The following is a 16,250-nucleotide window of genomic DNA, read 5'->3' as shown; positions in this document are numbered from 1 at the left end:
TTATGGTTTCTTTTATGATCTGTTGTATTCGTTATGATATAACTAAAACAAAAACTTACTTAAGGGAGTAGTTGTCTTCGCACATTTAAATACCTAATTTGGATGAATATTTCTTTGTCGCAAAAATGTAATCAAACAATGGACGTGCCTTTGAAATTCTTGTTGTGCTTTTTTGCACCTGTCAACCATTTGTGTATTGCTCTTGTGATTTTTTTTATTGGCACTCGACCGAACTGCTCAAAGTACTAAAACCCCGTTTACACTGCTCTTTAATTACGGATTTAATGGCTCGATCATCTCTTTTCCCTTTATAAAATCAGCTGACGAGGGCCTTAAATCCGGATTTAATTAGCAGTGTAAACGAGGTTTAACAGCTCCTTGCTCAGTCAAGCCAAAAAAAGTAAAAAAAATTGTGTGTGAGAATATGTCAGTAACGAGCACACAATTACAATTATTTGCCAGCCCATGGGCCTGCTAGGGATTTCTTGTAGACGTACAAAGTCATGTGCAACAGTGTGAGTATTTTTGCCAACCACTGGTCTATACGCTCGAATATTCACTCTTTCTCTCTAGTAGGAGAGACACAAGAGCATAATTACTGGTCCGGTTGGAATAATCGTACCGAATAATCGTTTGCGGCTATCAAAGCGCTTTTGCAATTAAAAAGTTTTCGTTTGTTTCTCTTTTGGGAGGAGCTCAATGATCGGAAAATTTTCTGCAATGAAAATGGAAAGCCAGAAATCACCACAAACACCGACCACAATGGGACGGGTTTCGTCTATGGTTAGAAGACTTTTCAACCATATTAGGTGTGAAGGCTTCAAGGGCGGTATGTTGTATTTGTATTGTATATGCCTGTATGATAAAAATACCACATTACCCACGCTTGAGAATCCTGACCCGTAGCTGTCTTTTTATGTTTCTTTGTCTTTTTCCTTGTGTATAAAGACATATTTGGAGTATCCATGTTATAGAAAGCACCCAATTTGTTGGGGTTGCCATATTATTTTGTGTTATGTCGTCAATATCGCCTTTTTCAAGTTCTTAAGCTTCATGTAAGGCTTGGATTTAGCAAAAACCTTTGCGGATAGTATGCCCCAGAGATCTTGATCTTGATCTAAAATAAGCCCTTTTCAACCGTTCAACATGGAGGGAGCACTGTTTTATGGATAAGTCCATACAATTAATCAGCAAATTTAGTATGTTTTTGTTGAGGTGGTTTTTATATAATTCCGCATTCATTTTAGTTGGAACAAAGCATATTTGCAACTTTCTAAGTGTTCCAAATGCTATAAGAGATCCGTGGCCATTGTTTTGGCTGCAACTCTCTTGAACCAAGGGTACAAACGGAATAACTAGATTAGTATGCCCCCATCCTATGGTGGTAGGTATAAAAATGTAGCGTGCGTCACATAGGGTTCACGGCTTTAGACAAAAAATTGTAAAAGTTTTTGGTTGCTTGCACACACAATTCAAATTGTCGTTTGTTCATCTTTAAATCGTAGAATATCATTCTTGAGGTTAGCTACGCAAGATTCGCTTGAAATGACCGAAATATACACTAACCTCGAACGACATACTGATTTTTTGCAGCGTGCGTCACACAACTTTGAGACCATTTTTTTACAAAGTGTGAGAGAAAAGTATTCAGTTTTTTGTTCATTCGAAAGTATTTTCAAGTCCCTTAATTTAATATAAGTAGATTACAGAAATGTTTTTCACAACACAAAAAAAAATCGAAAATTGTATAAATTTGTAGCGTTCGTTTCGGCAGGATTTACATATATGTGCCTTAGAAATTCTTGTTGTGTTTTCTTATACCTGGTACCCATTTGTCTATTGCTATAATGTTTTTTGTCATTGGACATACCAAAATATTGATCTGCGATCCCATAAGGTATATATGTTCTGGATCGTCTCGATATTCTGAGTCGATCTAGCCCTGTCCGTCCGTCTGTTGAAATCACGATAGCGGTCGAACGCGTAAAGCTATCCGCTTGAAATTTTGCACAGATACATCTTATTGATGTAGTGCAGGTCGTTGGGGATAGAAAATGGGCCATATCGGTTCAAATTTTAGTATAGCCTCCATATAAACAGATTTGACTTCATGAGCCACAGTTTGCATTTGATTTAGCTACAATTTGGAACAAAGACTTAAGTTGAGAATTCCAACATCCATGCCAAGTATGATACAAATCGGTCTATAAACATATATGCAAATTGCAAATTTTGCCCACGAACATTCCACTAAGGAACAGGGGCAAACTTCTCACATATCAACGAGTGCAGTCCGATTCAAGTTTAAGCTAAATGATAAGGGGCCTCTTTTTTATAGCCGAGACCGAACGGCGTGCCGCAGTGCGAAACCTCTCTGGAAAGAAGTTTTACATGGCATAGTACCTCACAAATGTTACCAGCATTAGGAGGGGAAAACCACCACTGAAATTTTTTTCTGATGATCTCGCCAGGATTCGAACCTAGGCATTCAGCGTCATAGGGGGACATGCTAACCTCTGCGCTACGGTGGCCTCCTGTATAGCCCCCACATAAACCGATCCCTTGATTTGACTTCTTGAACCCTTAGAAGCATCATCTTTCATCCGATGTAGCCGAAGATTTTAACAAAGACTTGAGTTACGATTTCTAACTTCCATGCCAAGTATGATCCGAATCGGTCTATAAACAGATATAGCCCCCACCATTAGCGAACCCAGCCCAGCCTTCGAATAGTAATTAAATTAGCACATTTTGTCAAAAACGAATTTGACTTTTTGAGTCCTTAGAAGCTTCAATTTTCATAGACTTGGCAGAAATTTGAAACAAAAACTTAAGTTAAGATTTCCAACATCCATGCCAAGCATGATTTGAATCAATCTATAAACAGATATAGCCTCCATATAAACCAATCCGCCTATTTGACTTCTTGAGCCCTTAGAAACCTCATCTTTCATCCAATTTAGCTGAAATTTAGAACAATGACTTGAGTTATGGCTTTCAACATCTATAAACAGATATAGCCCCCCTGCAATCCGATCCCTCGATTTGACTTTTTGAGCCCTTAGAAACCTCAAATCCGATTTGGCTGAAATTTGGAACAAAAACTTGCGTTATGACTTCCAACATCCATGCCAAGTATGATTCGTATCGGTCTATAAACAGATATAGCCCCCACATAAAACGATCCCTGGATTTGATTTTCTTGAGCCCTAAGGACCTCATGCTTCATTCGATTCAGCTGAAATTTGGAACAAAGCCTTGAGTTATGACTTCCAACATCCATGCTAAGTATGATCCGAATCGGTCTATATACATATAAACCGATCCCCGGATTTGACTTCTTTAGCTCTTAGAAGCCTAAATTTTCGCCTGATTTGGCTGAATTTTGGCCCAAAAACCTATCTAATGACATGCAACATCAGTGCTAAGTTTTATCCGAAACGGTCGATATGGTGATATAAGTCCCTCTAAGAACCGATATCCCGATATGAGACCACAATAATTCACATACAAACTCATTTTTAGCGGAACCCATGATGGTAGGTTCCCAAGATTCGTCCCGACCGAACTTAGCATGCTTTTTCTTGTTTAACCAAAGGCGAAACTAAAAATTGTCACTCAACCTACTGACTTGTCTTTACTCAGTCAAAAAAAAGGAAAAAAATTTGTGTGTGAGAAATGTGCAAGCCCGTGGGCTTGCTTGGAACTATTTTCTTGTGTGCTTACTGTGTACGCAGTAGTGTAGTGTGAATATTTTTTGCCTATCACTGGTCTAAACACTTAATTAGACCCCCTTTCTCTCAAGTTGTAGAGTCATATGAGAAAAATTATTTGTCCAGCGAATTCCTGTTTACGGCTTTCGAATTACGTTTGCCGTTAAAGAATAAGGAGACTAAAAACACAATAATTTTTTTAATTAACGCAAAAAATTACTTTTTAAGTCTCTCACAACTTTACTGCTAACCCTGTTTTTCTTTGACGGGAAAAGTCCCGTCACTTATCATAGAAAAATACTTACCTCTGATGAACATCATATGATAAGCTAATAACCATATCATAAGTTTTAATTTCATTTCAATTCATTGTCCATCTATTTGACCCCGTTTGAATGTGTATGCAAATGATACTCTAAAAACTAGCTGACCCTTTAATTGAAGTTGCATGGACTTTAAAAAATATTTCTTTGCTATTTAGACACAACCATTTACTCGTTATTTCGAATATGAATTCAAAATCAAGGTTAAAATACTGTATTTTAATAGGATAAAAGTGTTACCTCGATTAATGAAAATATTTGCATAAATTATCCCATATTGAAGGAAAATTGCAGGGACGCAGCACCTTCTCACATTCTTTTTAGTATTCATGACACCAGGTTATCAACCAGCATCCTTTCATTGAGCACTGTTGCCAACCGTCGTTAGACACGCAGCCAGTCACATTGTCAATAGATCCTTTGCGCAAGACATAAACTTCCAAGTTTGTCTTGACTAGTGTTGGTGTACACATAAAATCTTCTACACCTACTGCAGCAGATGACAAAATTAAACCAAGAGGGTCTGCAGGGATAATGGCGGATTGCGTGCTAAATTTTAAATAGTTAACTATGAAAAGACCAGTGGCAGAGCACGTTCTTGCCTTCGCTGTCATGAGCATTGCCACCAACATCATAAGCTTGTGGCCGCACTTGAGGTTACCTGGTGCTAATTATTCATAATGTGTCCCGTTTTTTGGCGTTTTCGCTGCCATCATTAATGCAGGGTCACTTGGTTGAAGAGCACCAGCTTAAATGCCAAATGAATAATAATAAGTGTTATTAAAAATTTAGGTGAGTCGAGGTCGACAGGCTGACACCTATCGCGTAGCCATAGAAGTCTTATGACGAGATACTAATTTGTAGCAGCGAAACAAAAAGGGAAACGCACAAAAGCCAAGGTCCTTTGGCTATGTAAATACACAAGGTCTCCTCCTTCCTTACTCTACAAAATGATGTTATGGCAAATTTCACTTTTATTTGAAATGAATATTTATAAAATGAAAATCACATCATCGCTATCGTTATCATCATCGTTGTCCTTTTCACCAAGGACAACAACATCATGCCGACTAATCATGTTTACAACTCTTGAACTTAATTTGCCTAATTTTGCACTCAACCACTCACTCATTTGTTTGTTTCTCTCTGTCTCTCCCTCTCCCCCTCTCTCTCTCTCTCTCTCTCTTTTATGTTTTGTATGTGTGGGTATGTGCCATTTATAGCGGAAGGAGCGTTTAAGAAACTGAAACCTGAACCAAGCACGGGCCTTTCATCCGTTTCAAGCGGTATAACATCACCAGGAAGTGGTTTATCGTCATTAAGTCACCATACCGGCCATACCCCAACCACAGCATCATGTCCAACGCCAGCGAGACGAAGACATCGAACGACATTTACACAGGTTAGTATCTTCCTAATCAAGTATCCTTAATATTAAGTCTTTACGTGGTACATGCATACGAAAATGGCCGTCCGTCCATACACACGTACATTCATGCATGTCCCCGCTTAGATTGGAGCCGCATTTTATCCTACCATCTGACCGTTGATAATTCAACTTCCCCTTTATGCATGGAGTGTGGAGTGTGTGGTCATATATATTTAGGCATCTGTGACTCTGGCCATGACTACGTTCAAACGTTTCAAGAATATTGTGGTACCCTAACTAGTGCAAAAATTTAACTTTGAAAAACAAAAATAAAAAAAACATGTTCAAGTTCACACAACACCAGAAATACAGCATTTGATGGGAGCTACCATATAGAACGTGTTCACTTGAAGCAAACGTAATTTATTTTACAACCAAGACTAACTCCCCGGAATTCTTAAAAAAAAAAAAAAGAAAATCGTGCTAAGTTTGGCCGGGCCGAATCCTCCACCACGGATCGCATTCGTCAAGTTGTTTGGACGGATTCTCTTTATAGGCTGAAACTCAAAATGGATAATGGGGAGTCATAACAGGAAATCTCCATGGGTTTTTTTATATGCTAGGAAAAGAATCGAGTCCTCTAGAGCCTCAAGAGGTATATTCGGGAGATCGGTTTATAAGGAAGCTTTAACAGGTTAAGGACGATTGGAGCCAAACTTGGTACATCTGTTGGAAGTCATAGGAAAAGTCAACGTGCATATTTTCAGCCAAACCGAATAAGAGTTTCGTTCTCTAGCTGCTTAAGAAGTACATTCGGGAGTTCGGTTTATATGAGAATTATATCAGGTTTTGGACCGAATGGAACCATACTTTGTGCATCCGTTAAAGGTCATAGAAAAAGTCAACGTGCAAAATTTCAGCCGAATCGGATAAGAATTGCGGCCTCTAGCAGCTCAAGAAGTATATTCGGGAGATCGGTTTATATAGGAGCTATGTCTAAACGTGGACCGATTTGGCGCATTTATAATCCCAACCGACTTTCATTAATAAGAAGTTGTCAGGACCTGCTAAATTGCCGTTTTTGAGTGAGACCAAAACGGCCTCAATTTGTTCGCGGGCAAGTTTTCGGCCCACTGTCTTGGCGTAGGCGGAGCGATGAAGACCCCGCCCACTAGGTCACTGGAGACTATTCTAAATACCCGACCCATTGACATACAACTTAAGTATGAGGCAGCTACTGCGGCTATGAGACTCAAGGCGATGTGAGAATGGATTGAGAATGGGAGCAGCTCATACCATCGAGGCGACGATAGGAAACCTGAAAGGAAGGGAAGAGGTTTCCGATTGGACACCAGAGATGAACCTTGAGGTCAAGTGCGAGGCACTGCTGCCAGCGGCACCGTCTTAGATTGACGGGACCCTAGAATTGTGATCTGGAAGATTGTTACACGGATGGATCAAAACTAGAGGACAGAGTGAGCCTGGGGCCTACATTGAGAACCCAGCGATTGAGATCTGTTTTAGACTGCCTGACCATAATACCGAAGTGGTGTGGTGCTAACGCAAGGATATCGAGTGTGAACATCTTTACGGACAGTAAAATTGCCATAAGTGCAATAACAACCAGGACGGTTAGGTCACGTCAGTCTTGCAGTGTAAGAAGGGGATTAACGCCTTCTCTGAGGATGGCAAAATCCGCAACGTTTCGGTGCCGGGCCATAACGGAGTAAGAGGGAATGAAAGGGCAGACGATTTGGCGGGATGGACTGCCGTCAATAATTTTGATTAACCCGAAGACTGTCGGGTCGACGCAGTCCGAGTTAAGGGCGTGCGCGACGAATGCGCATTCAAGCCTGTGGAACAGCGAAACGGTCGGTAGGACGGCGAAAATCCTATGGGGGATCCAGATCGTGAGAAGACGAGGTTTTTACTGAAAGGAAGTAAGAAGGAGGTCAGTATAGCTATTGGTATCATGACGGGACACATAGGACTACGAGCTCACTTATGTAAAAACCGGTGCGGCAAGTGATAACATGTGTAGGGCATACGGGAAAGATGATGAGAAGTTGAAGCATTTCCTTTGTCATTGTACGGCTGTAGCGTCTAACAGATACCGGAGCATAGGTAGGGACACTATACCAGACATGAACAAACTTAGTGGATTGGCATGGAAAACAATTGTAAGTAGCATGGAATTCCTAACCTAGATTTTCTTTTCAGTGGTTACTTTTATTTTGTATTTAGAGCGCACAACAAGCCGATTACTGGCTTAGGTGTATGTCCATAGTGGCATGGGGCGATTAATATCTGCAGTGACCTAATTCGAGTTGGGAATAGAATTAATCCTTTGTTTCATCATCATCGGGTTCGGTTAGCGCATAGTCTTGTAGAATAAATATCTTGAATAATTTTGAATTTTTTCTTGCCGTCAGGATCGTTTAGATATGACATTGTACGATAGAAGAGCTCGCTTTGCTTTCGCGACAATAAAATACCAACCCCATTCACTCAGTGAATTTCATTGTCAGATAAAATGATGTTGAAGATCCATAGTTCCGGATTTCGGCCATCGTACTTCACTTAAACGGAGGATGTTAGGTTTTATTTTGTTATATCGTTCTGGACTTGATAATGTTCCAATTATTAAACAATCCATAGGTCGTCATCGGGGGTTGTCAGTTCAATTATTTCTTGTTGATGTTTCTATAATCGTGTTTTTAGATGGTTGGTGGATTAGGCCTCGCTACCTAGTAATGGGGCTACCAGCGACCCTCTAGGCCGGGCTTTTATGGTGGTAACTCTTCCGGAGATCTTCGAGCGCCACCGTTGGTCATTTCTTTGGCTCTGTCGCTGCCGACCCTGTTGCACGGTCCCATCGTATTCGTACCCGCGCATACGGGACAACCCCTGCTTCTGCTATCTTTTAGATTCGCCCGCACATTTTTTTCTGCGATACCCATCATATCTGATGAGCTTTCCTCTATCCACCTTTCAAAGAGGCATGGAAGAAGTAGCATGGAAACTTCGCACGTAACCCTGCTTGGTTCGGTTGAATATCCAGATCCAGGAATTCTGCGACTAATGTGGGGAACGTCCGGAGGTATCTGGGTCTGAGTCGAGTGGGTCTGGCTATGCAGTTAAACAGGTGACGTGTGGTCCCACGTTACAATTGGGACACACGTCGTGCGCGTTGGCATTAATCCATGCCCTGTAGGAGTTGAGGTTGCTGCATCTGTCGTATCGTAATAGAGCCCCAACTAATCTGGTTTGCTGGGGGGGGTTAATTTCTTCAGGTGCAATGGAAGGCTGTCGTTCTCCAAGGACAAAATTCAAACGGTAGCTATTCGCAGCAACTACTACCCTGTATGTATGAATGTTATCTAGACCTGCTTGATCTAAAAGTTCTCTTTTTTTAGCCTTGAGCCTCTCGGTCTTGTTCATGTAAACCTACCTTAAGGCCCTGGGCGGTGGATTCCTATACACAGGATGATGATTTGAATAATCCCTGCGATAACAGCCCAAAAGGTATTGCTAGGACAGCATATAGCTATGTCTCTGCACGGGGAGGAGGTGGTACACGTGAGAACTGAGGAGACAGCTCGTTGCAGTTCAAAGAGCCGGATTCTGACAGATCTGAATATTAATCCATTGCGTGTCACATAGCTAACGAGAACACAATGGCACTGCATAACTTACCACAGACCGGCCATTTGCTTTGTACATGTTCAACAAGGTTTATTTGTGAACATCCTATAATGCTGCCGACAAGTGACTTGAGGACCTTGTTTCTAAATTTGACCTTATCGCAAATTGAAGTGACATGTGAGGAAAATTTTTAAGAGCTATCAAATGTGACACCAAGTTTTTTGGGGCACTTGATGGTCGGAATTTTTATTCGAACGACCATCACATTCAGCCCCCTACCCGCTTCATGCTTGTATATAGTGAACAAGATTTGGTGGCAGATATCTTCAGATCTTTTGCAGCCAAATAAGCTTCAAGTTCGTTAAGGTAGACGTTTAACATATCGCACATGTCAACAATGGGTGGGGAGTCTGATGGATCATTGCATCAGACACCCCACACAATCGTCCGCATATGATACAGTCTCCATGCCGTCTGGAGGGGGTGGAATGGAGGATAGGTAGAAGGCAAATATTGCTGGAGATATAAACCCGCCTTGGAAAACTCCCTGTTTCTCTCTACAATGTTTCGATTGCATATCCCTAAATTCCACAAATGACTCGCGACACACAGATAATTCGTGACCCAGCCTGGCTGGATGAACGTGTTGGCTTTGTCCCCAAATAGTTTGACATGGTTGACCGTGTCGAATGCCACGAGGACCGTCCTATCACATAGTCTAAGCTTATTAAAGCCACGGCAAATGTGTGTGCGGTTATGGCAAGCAAAGCAGTTGTTGTGCTATGCAGTCTTTGAAATTCATGCTGATGCTTGGCGAATGGAAATCAAGCGTCTTGGCTACTGGGAGAGAAGGAAGATCGGTCTGTACGACTCGCCCTTGCTTGGGTCCTTCCCAGGTTTCAAAAGCAGTTTCACGCTGCCCATCTTCCAGAAATCTGGTACTATAAGAGTGTTAAAAGAAAGGTTGACGACAGTTGTAAGGTACTCGACTCCAGGTAGTTCCAAAATCTTCACCATCAGTGCAGAGATTCCAACATCTTGAATGACTGGGAGCCACGGATGACATTTGTAACTTCGTCCACGGCAAATTATGATGGCTGTCCATCGGCGGATACGGCGAATGACTCTCCTCCTTGCTTTGTCTCTCTCGGCATGCTCAATAAATTGACGGTTGAACAACGTGGCGCATCTTTTCGGGTCAGTCACAGTTACGACGCCAAAAGTTGTACTGTCATCCCTTATTCTGGGGTTCGAGAGTAAGTTAACAGTAGACCACAGCTCGCTTGCACCGGTACCTAGGTTAGGTTAGGTTTAAGTGGCAGTCTGCCATCAGACTCACTTAGACGTTTTCGTCCATAGTGATACCACAAGAACAGAAGAAGGAAGATGCCTTCTAGCTCCTACCGTCCATCCGCTAAATCAGACAGGTTCTCAAAGAAATGAGAACCTACAGTGGAACTCCTTCTGACTGCTAGTGCGGGACACATACACAGAAGGTGTTCTATAGTCTCTTCTTCTTCGATGTCCTCACAGCTTCTGCAAACGTCGTTGCTGGCAACCTTCAGTCTGTCAACAAGTTTTCCGATTAGACAGTATCCTGTCATGACGGACACAATGACTGAGACGTCTGTTCTAGTCAAGAACAACAAAGCAGTAGACCTCTTCAAGTCTAGATTCGGCCACATAGTTTTGAAATGCCTGCAGCCCCACAAACATCTATTATTCGTTGTACTTCAGGCCTGGTCCTGAAAACTTAGCTTACATGTCGCTAGAGGCATATCCACAGATTCCAGATTCCCCGGAATGTGTATGGTAGTTCCTAGTCTCGCAAGATCGTCTGCTTTACAATTCCCTGGGATATCTCCGTGGTCCGCCACCCAGAATAGGTGAATTTTGAATTTCGTATTTCCATATCGTTGAGAGATCTGCGACAGTAGAGGGCGGTTTTTGAGTTCAGAAATATGTTTTCCAGGGATTTAATGGCTGCCTGGCTGTCTGAGAAGATATTTATGTCAATCGTCATTATGACATTATTTCATAGCCACTTCCTTAAATGCAAGGATCTCCGTTTGATACACACTGAAGTGGTCGGGTAATCTTTAGTTCTAGATCTTTAGAGCACACCCCAAAGCCCACCTGGTCGTTTCGTTTGAAACCATCCGTCTATGTAACTTCTGTTACCAGGGATATCGTATTTCCAATCGGTTCTATCAGGAATAGTGGTACAGTAATTTTTTTTATCAAAAAGCGGCTCAGGTAGGTTGTAATCTACACTGCCTGGAATATCAAATATTATATCAAGGATAACACAGTGCCGCCACAAGACCAATGAGAATGCTACCTTAACTTCACGGCCGCGGTCGCTGAAATCCAGAGTCATAACATGTAGCATTAAATTCAGTGCATCAGATGGTGTCGTCCTCAGTGCGGCTGTGATGCACAAACAAGCCATCCTTTGGATCCGGTTAAGTATTGAGCAGTAGATGGACTTTTGAAGTGCCGTCCACCAGACCACAACACCATATAGCATTATAGGTCTGACGACTGCAATATATACCCAATGCATGACACGCGGTATAATCCCCCAACTTTTACCAATGGCTCTCTTGCAGGTGTATAGCAAGAGTTGCCTTTCTTGTCCTCTCCAAAATGTTGGATTTGAAGTTCAATTTCCTGTCCAGCAAAACACGCAGGTATTTTGCGCTTTCTGTAAATGGAACATTCTCTCTACTCTCTACAGCGGGTCCTAAGTTATACTGCTTCAAGTGTTCTAGTTACAAACTCCGTTTATGTTCGTTGACTACCCTGTTTAATTCCACAGATTCATCTCGCTGATTCTGAGGTTAATGGGGTCCGTGTAATGAATCACATCTTGCTCGTCTGTGAGTACCACTACCTGCGCCGGTAAATAAGAACACTTGCAATTTTCGAACGGGAGGTATTAAGCGAAAATTAAAAAAAAATATTAACATTTTTGAAAAAAAAAATTTAAAAAAAAAAATCTTTTTATTTCCGAAGCCACTGAATTTTTACAAAAAAAAAAACAAATGTGAGAAAATTTTTTGTTTGATTTTTTAAGCAATAAAAAGTTTCCGACTTTCGACTAGCCAATTTTCCACAGGACATAAAAAAGAAGACAGTTTTTTAACTTATATCACAGTCCAATTTACGTCAATCCAAATTTCTTTGGGATACCTCTTTCCTAACTCGAGCTAGAATTTTTCTAAGACAGCTTTATTCTTGGGTATTTTTCTACCCAAGGAATTTCCCCTCGGCAAGTATCAAACTTGAGAGGTGTCGTACAACACCTTGCGACATTTTCAATGCGGCTATACTCCCGTAATGAAGTAAAGCCAGAAAAATATCGGAAAAACACCAATCATTGGTTACACCTCTCCGAAACCGACCTATGATGGAGGCGTTTCTGGCAAACCGAAGAGACCAGAAACGTGCAACATTTTTAATGTGGCTATACTCCCGTAATGACGTAAAGCCAGAACAATATCGGAAATACACCCATCATAGGTTACACCTCGCCGAAACCGACCTATGCGATTGTGGCAAACCGAAGAGGCCAGAAGCGTGCGGAGAAGGCATTCCGGGAAGTGCCTATTCGATGATGAAAAAAGGACGAACACGTAACTGATTATTCCCGTATTATTGTAAAGACTATAAAATAAGATAATGTGGATCTACTCAACATCGTTTTAAAACATCTTCAAAGGATTTTACGTTCCGGGCTTGCGAAGTATTTCCTTAGAATAATCATTATCCGGTGAACTTGTCAAACGTAGTCCATGGTGGAGGATATATAAGATTCGACCGGACCGATCTATAATACCTTTATATTTGTTTAATTCTTGTTGCTTGTCAAAAGATTCTTGTTTAATAGCATCCCTTTTTCAATTTCAGGAACAATTAGCCGAATTAGAAGCAGCATTTGCCAAATCGCATTATCCAGATATTTACTGCAGAGAAGAACTGGCGCGGACGACAAAACTAAATGAGGCTAGAATACAAGTAAGTCAAAAAGAAATAAAAATACAAAGTCAAACATGCAAAAAGTTTCAATGTAAATTAGAGAAAACTATTTTCAAAATACTTGTGTAGGCAAAGCCAATCTAGAAGAAGAGCTTTTCCATCAAGCAAAAGGACAAATTTAAGGGATATTGGTTACTTAACTAATGACGGGTGAACTGTAACCGATTAACAAGCCGATTAGGCATTCCTGTCCATGGGGTGTCGCTGTAAAGTGCATGTGTCAACAATGGAAACTAAATACGACAGAGGCTTTCTCAACAACTCTAGCTAAAAACAAAAAACAGAAACAATACAAACAATTCTCAATCGACTTTTTCCTCCCAAGGGGGTTGCTGCCTTCATTCATTCATTCATGCATGCAGGCATTCTCTTTCATATGCCCATTCCGTTCATTTCCAGCTTGCTCTCCCGGGTCCTTGCTAACAGGGCGTTGTTGTGCTTTTATTTCGCTGGCTCGCTCGCTCGCTCGCTCGTTCGTACTTTCATTCATTCGATGCGACAGTGTCCCTGCTAAAAGTCCCACAACAGTCGGTAATTAATTTATAGTTTTATCTGAAATTCAAACATACTTTGGCGACAAATAAGCCAACTCTGGCACATACTTATTGTCAGATTAGAATCGAGCACTCAACAACACCATGATGCACTTTGTGCCATTTCGCCTCCCACTCCACTCCACTTCACCCCTTACCCTGCTGATCAGTTTTGCTTTGGTTTTCTCTGGGTTGCTGGAGATTATAAGATTGACAATGATGGTTTGCCCTGAACTGGTTATTTGGTTGGCTTTTGTGGTGTACAATTACATGGACTACCATCGCAAATGGGTGGACGGACAGCAAGAAATTTTGTGACATTTTCGAGAGACAGTGGTTATAAGGGAAATTTTAGAAAAGAAAACATATGAGGACGTCAAATAAAATACCTTATGCAAAATTTTATAAAGATAGGACCAAAATTGTGACTACTACAGCCTTAAAAAGCCATATCGAATAAAATATGCATATGGGAGCTATATCTAAATCTGACCTTGCACACATATGAGGACGTTAAATAAAACACTTCGTGCTAAATTTTGTAAAGATCGGAAAAAATTGTGGCTTCTACAGCCTTAAAAGGCCATATCGGATGAAAGATATATATGGGATCTATATCTAAATTTGAACCGATTTCATTGACATTTTTCACACATTTGAGGACGTCAAATAAAACACCTCCTGCAAAATTTTGTAAATATTGGGCTAAAATTGTGGTTTTTACAGCCTTGAAAGTCCATTTCGGATGAAAGATATATATAGGACCTATATCTAAATCTGAACCGATTTTGTTCAAATTCAATAGCTTTCGTCCTTGGGCCAAAAAAATGGCATGTGCAAAATTTTGTAACAATCAGACGATAAATGCGACCTGTACCTTGATCACAAGAATACATGGACAGACAGACGGACATAGCCTAATCGAATCAGGAAGTGATTCTAAGCTGATCGGTGTACTTATCGATGGGTCTAGCTCTTCTCCTTCTTAGCGTTGCAAACAAATGAACAAAGTTATAAAACCCTGTACCACAGTGGTGGTGTAGGGTATAACTAATAGCCAAATGTGTTATTTAGCCAACAAGAACTTGCTGTGTTTTATGCAGACGTCTTACATGAAGGTCTAATCCTGCGGAGCAATGATCCCTGGATGGTGTTGTATGCATCCACAATCGCAGATGAGTGGCACAGCCCAATCTCTTGCCACAGTAAGTTATGCACAGATGCCAAATCGTTCCCAAAATTCACTAAGAGTTGGGAAGTACAGCGAAGACCACTCCACTCGACTTTGGGTTTAAACAGCTACCGCGATTCACCTAACAAACGTTAGACCTGGGGGCTGAAATCCCAGGTAATTCCTATATTCTCCAGAAAAAAAAACACTTCCTGCAAAAATATCAAACATTTTCCATTGTTAGTCATTGGTTTTCAGCGTTGTGACATTCTCATGGGGAGGCTACCGTAGCGCAGAGGGTAGCCTGTCCGCCTATGACACTAAACGCATGGGTTCGAATCCTGGCGAGAACATCAGAAATTTTTTCAGCGATGGTTATCCTCTCCTAATGCTGGCGACATTTGTGAGGTACTATGCCCATGACATAAGAATAAGGGATTAAGTGGCACAAGGTACGCCATTGGTGACCACGAGTGTGATAAAAAGGCCGAAAGGGTCTTGAAGATGGCATGCGACTGGGATAGACCTAGGAGCTGGTAAATTAATCCAGAGAAAACTGAAATCTGCCCTTTTACGAGGAAGAAGAAGGCGGACTAATTCGTGATGCCATATTTCCTCAACAGAATCAGTTCGATATCCGAGAAGGTCAAACACGTGAGAATGATCTTACGAGATATTGGACGTTTTGTGGTGAACCCCCAATCCGAGGATAGTCCACAACCTCCACAGAGGCACAATAAGGCCAATACTAACTTGCGCTTCGGTAGTTTGGAGGTGTGCTACCATAAAACCGGTTCAGAGAACATGTTGGCTTAGCATAGTTGGACTCCTACTATGGCACTGGAGATAGTTTTAGATGTCCGACTCATAGACATAGAGATTAGGTATGAGGCAGCCTCTAGGGCTATTAGACTTATGGCTACGGGAGATTAGAGCAGATCGTGCCATCGCGGTATAATCGATACGTAGTGATAGCGCGCTATGAATAGTTGTCCCACACAGGAACCACCACCCCACCGCTCTCGCATAACTTCGGAGTGATGTTCGTTGACTGTTATCCACAGATCCCGTTTCTTTCAACTACTCCCCCGTCCATTATACGTATTATGATTAGGGATTCGGTGTTGTCTCCGGTAAGCTGTTTTCTTCATCATCACTTCTTGGATGAAAGCGTCAAATTTGATTCATTTCTCATTTGACTCCATCATTTCGTTTATTATTTATTTCGTCTTCACAACAGAGTTCACACGCTGCTGTCCCTTTATTCGGAATGTATGGAGATATGTGCCGAAGTTTCCATGGCCACTAAAGACTTGCGTTAAGTAAAAGTTTAGGCTGTCTGTATACAGAGGGTGAGGTTGTGAGTGTATCTGCCATTAGTGTAAAGTTGCCTTGCTTGTTGCCAAATCTCTAGCTCCTCTTCTTCTAGCTTCTTCCTTAATTTGACTTACTTTA

General features: G+C 41.3%; 1 protein-coding gene across 1 annotated transcript in view; it reads left to right on the top strand.

Moving 5' to 3' along the window:
- LOC106083550 (uncharacterized) overlaps nucleotides 1-16,250 on the top strand; it is an 87,549-nt gene that overhangs the window by 43,063 nt on the left and 28,236 nt on the right. The window contains exons 9-10 of the mRNA XM_059367098.1: nucleotides 5,260-5,438; nucleotides 12,963-13,070. Of these exons, the coding sequence (XP_059223081.1) occupies nucleotides 5,260-5,438; nucleotides 12,963-13,070 (287 nt within the window). The remainder of the gene's footprint in view (nucleotides 1-5,259; nucleotides 5,439-12,962; nucleotides 13,071-16,250) is intronic.

Source organism: Stomoxys calcitrans, chromosome 4 (genome assembly GCF_963082655.1).
Source record: "Stomoxys calcitrans chromosome 4, idStoCalc2.1, whole genome shotgun sequence".
In the NCBI taxonomy this organism is placed as follows: domain Eukaryota; kingdom Metazoa; phylum Arthropoda; class Insecta; order Diptera; family Muscidae; genus Stomoxys; species Stomoxys calcitrans.
Note: the sequence above shows the minus strand (reverse complement) of the source record. Positions and strands in the feature narration are given on the sequence as shown.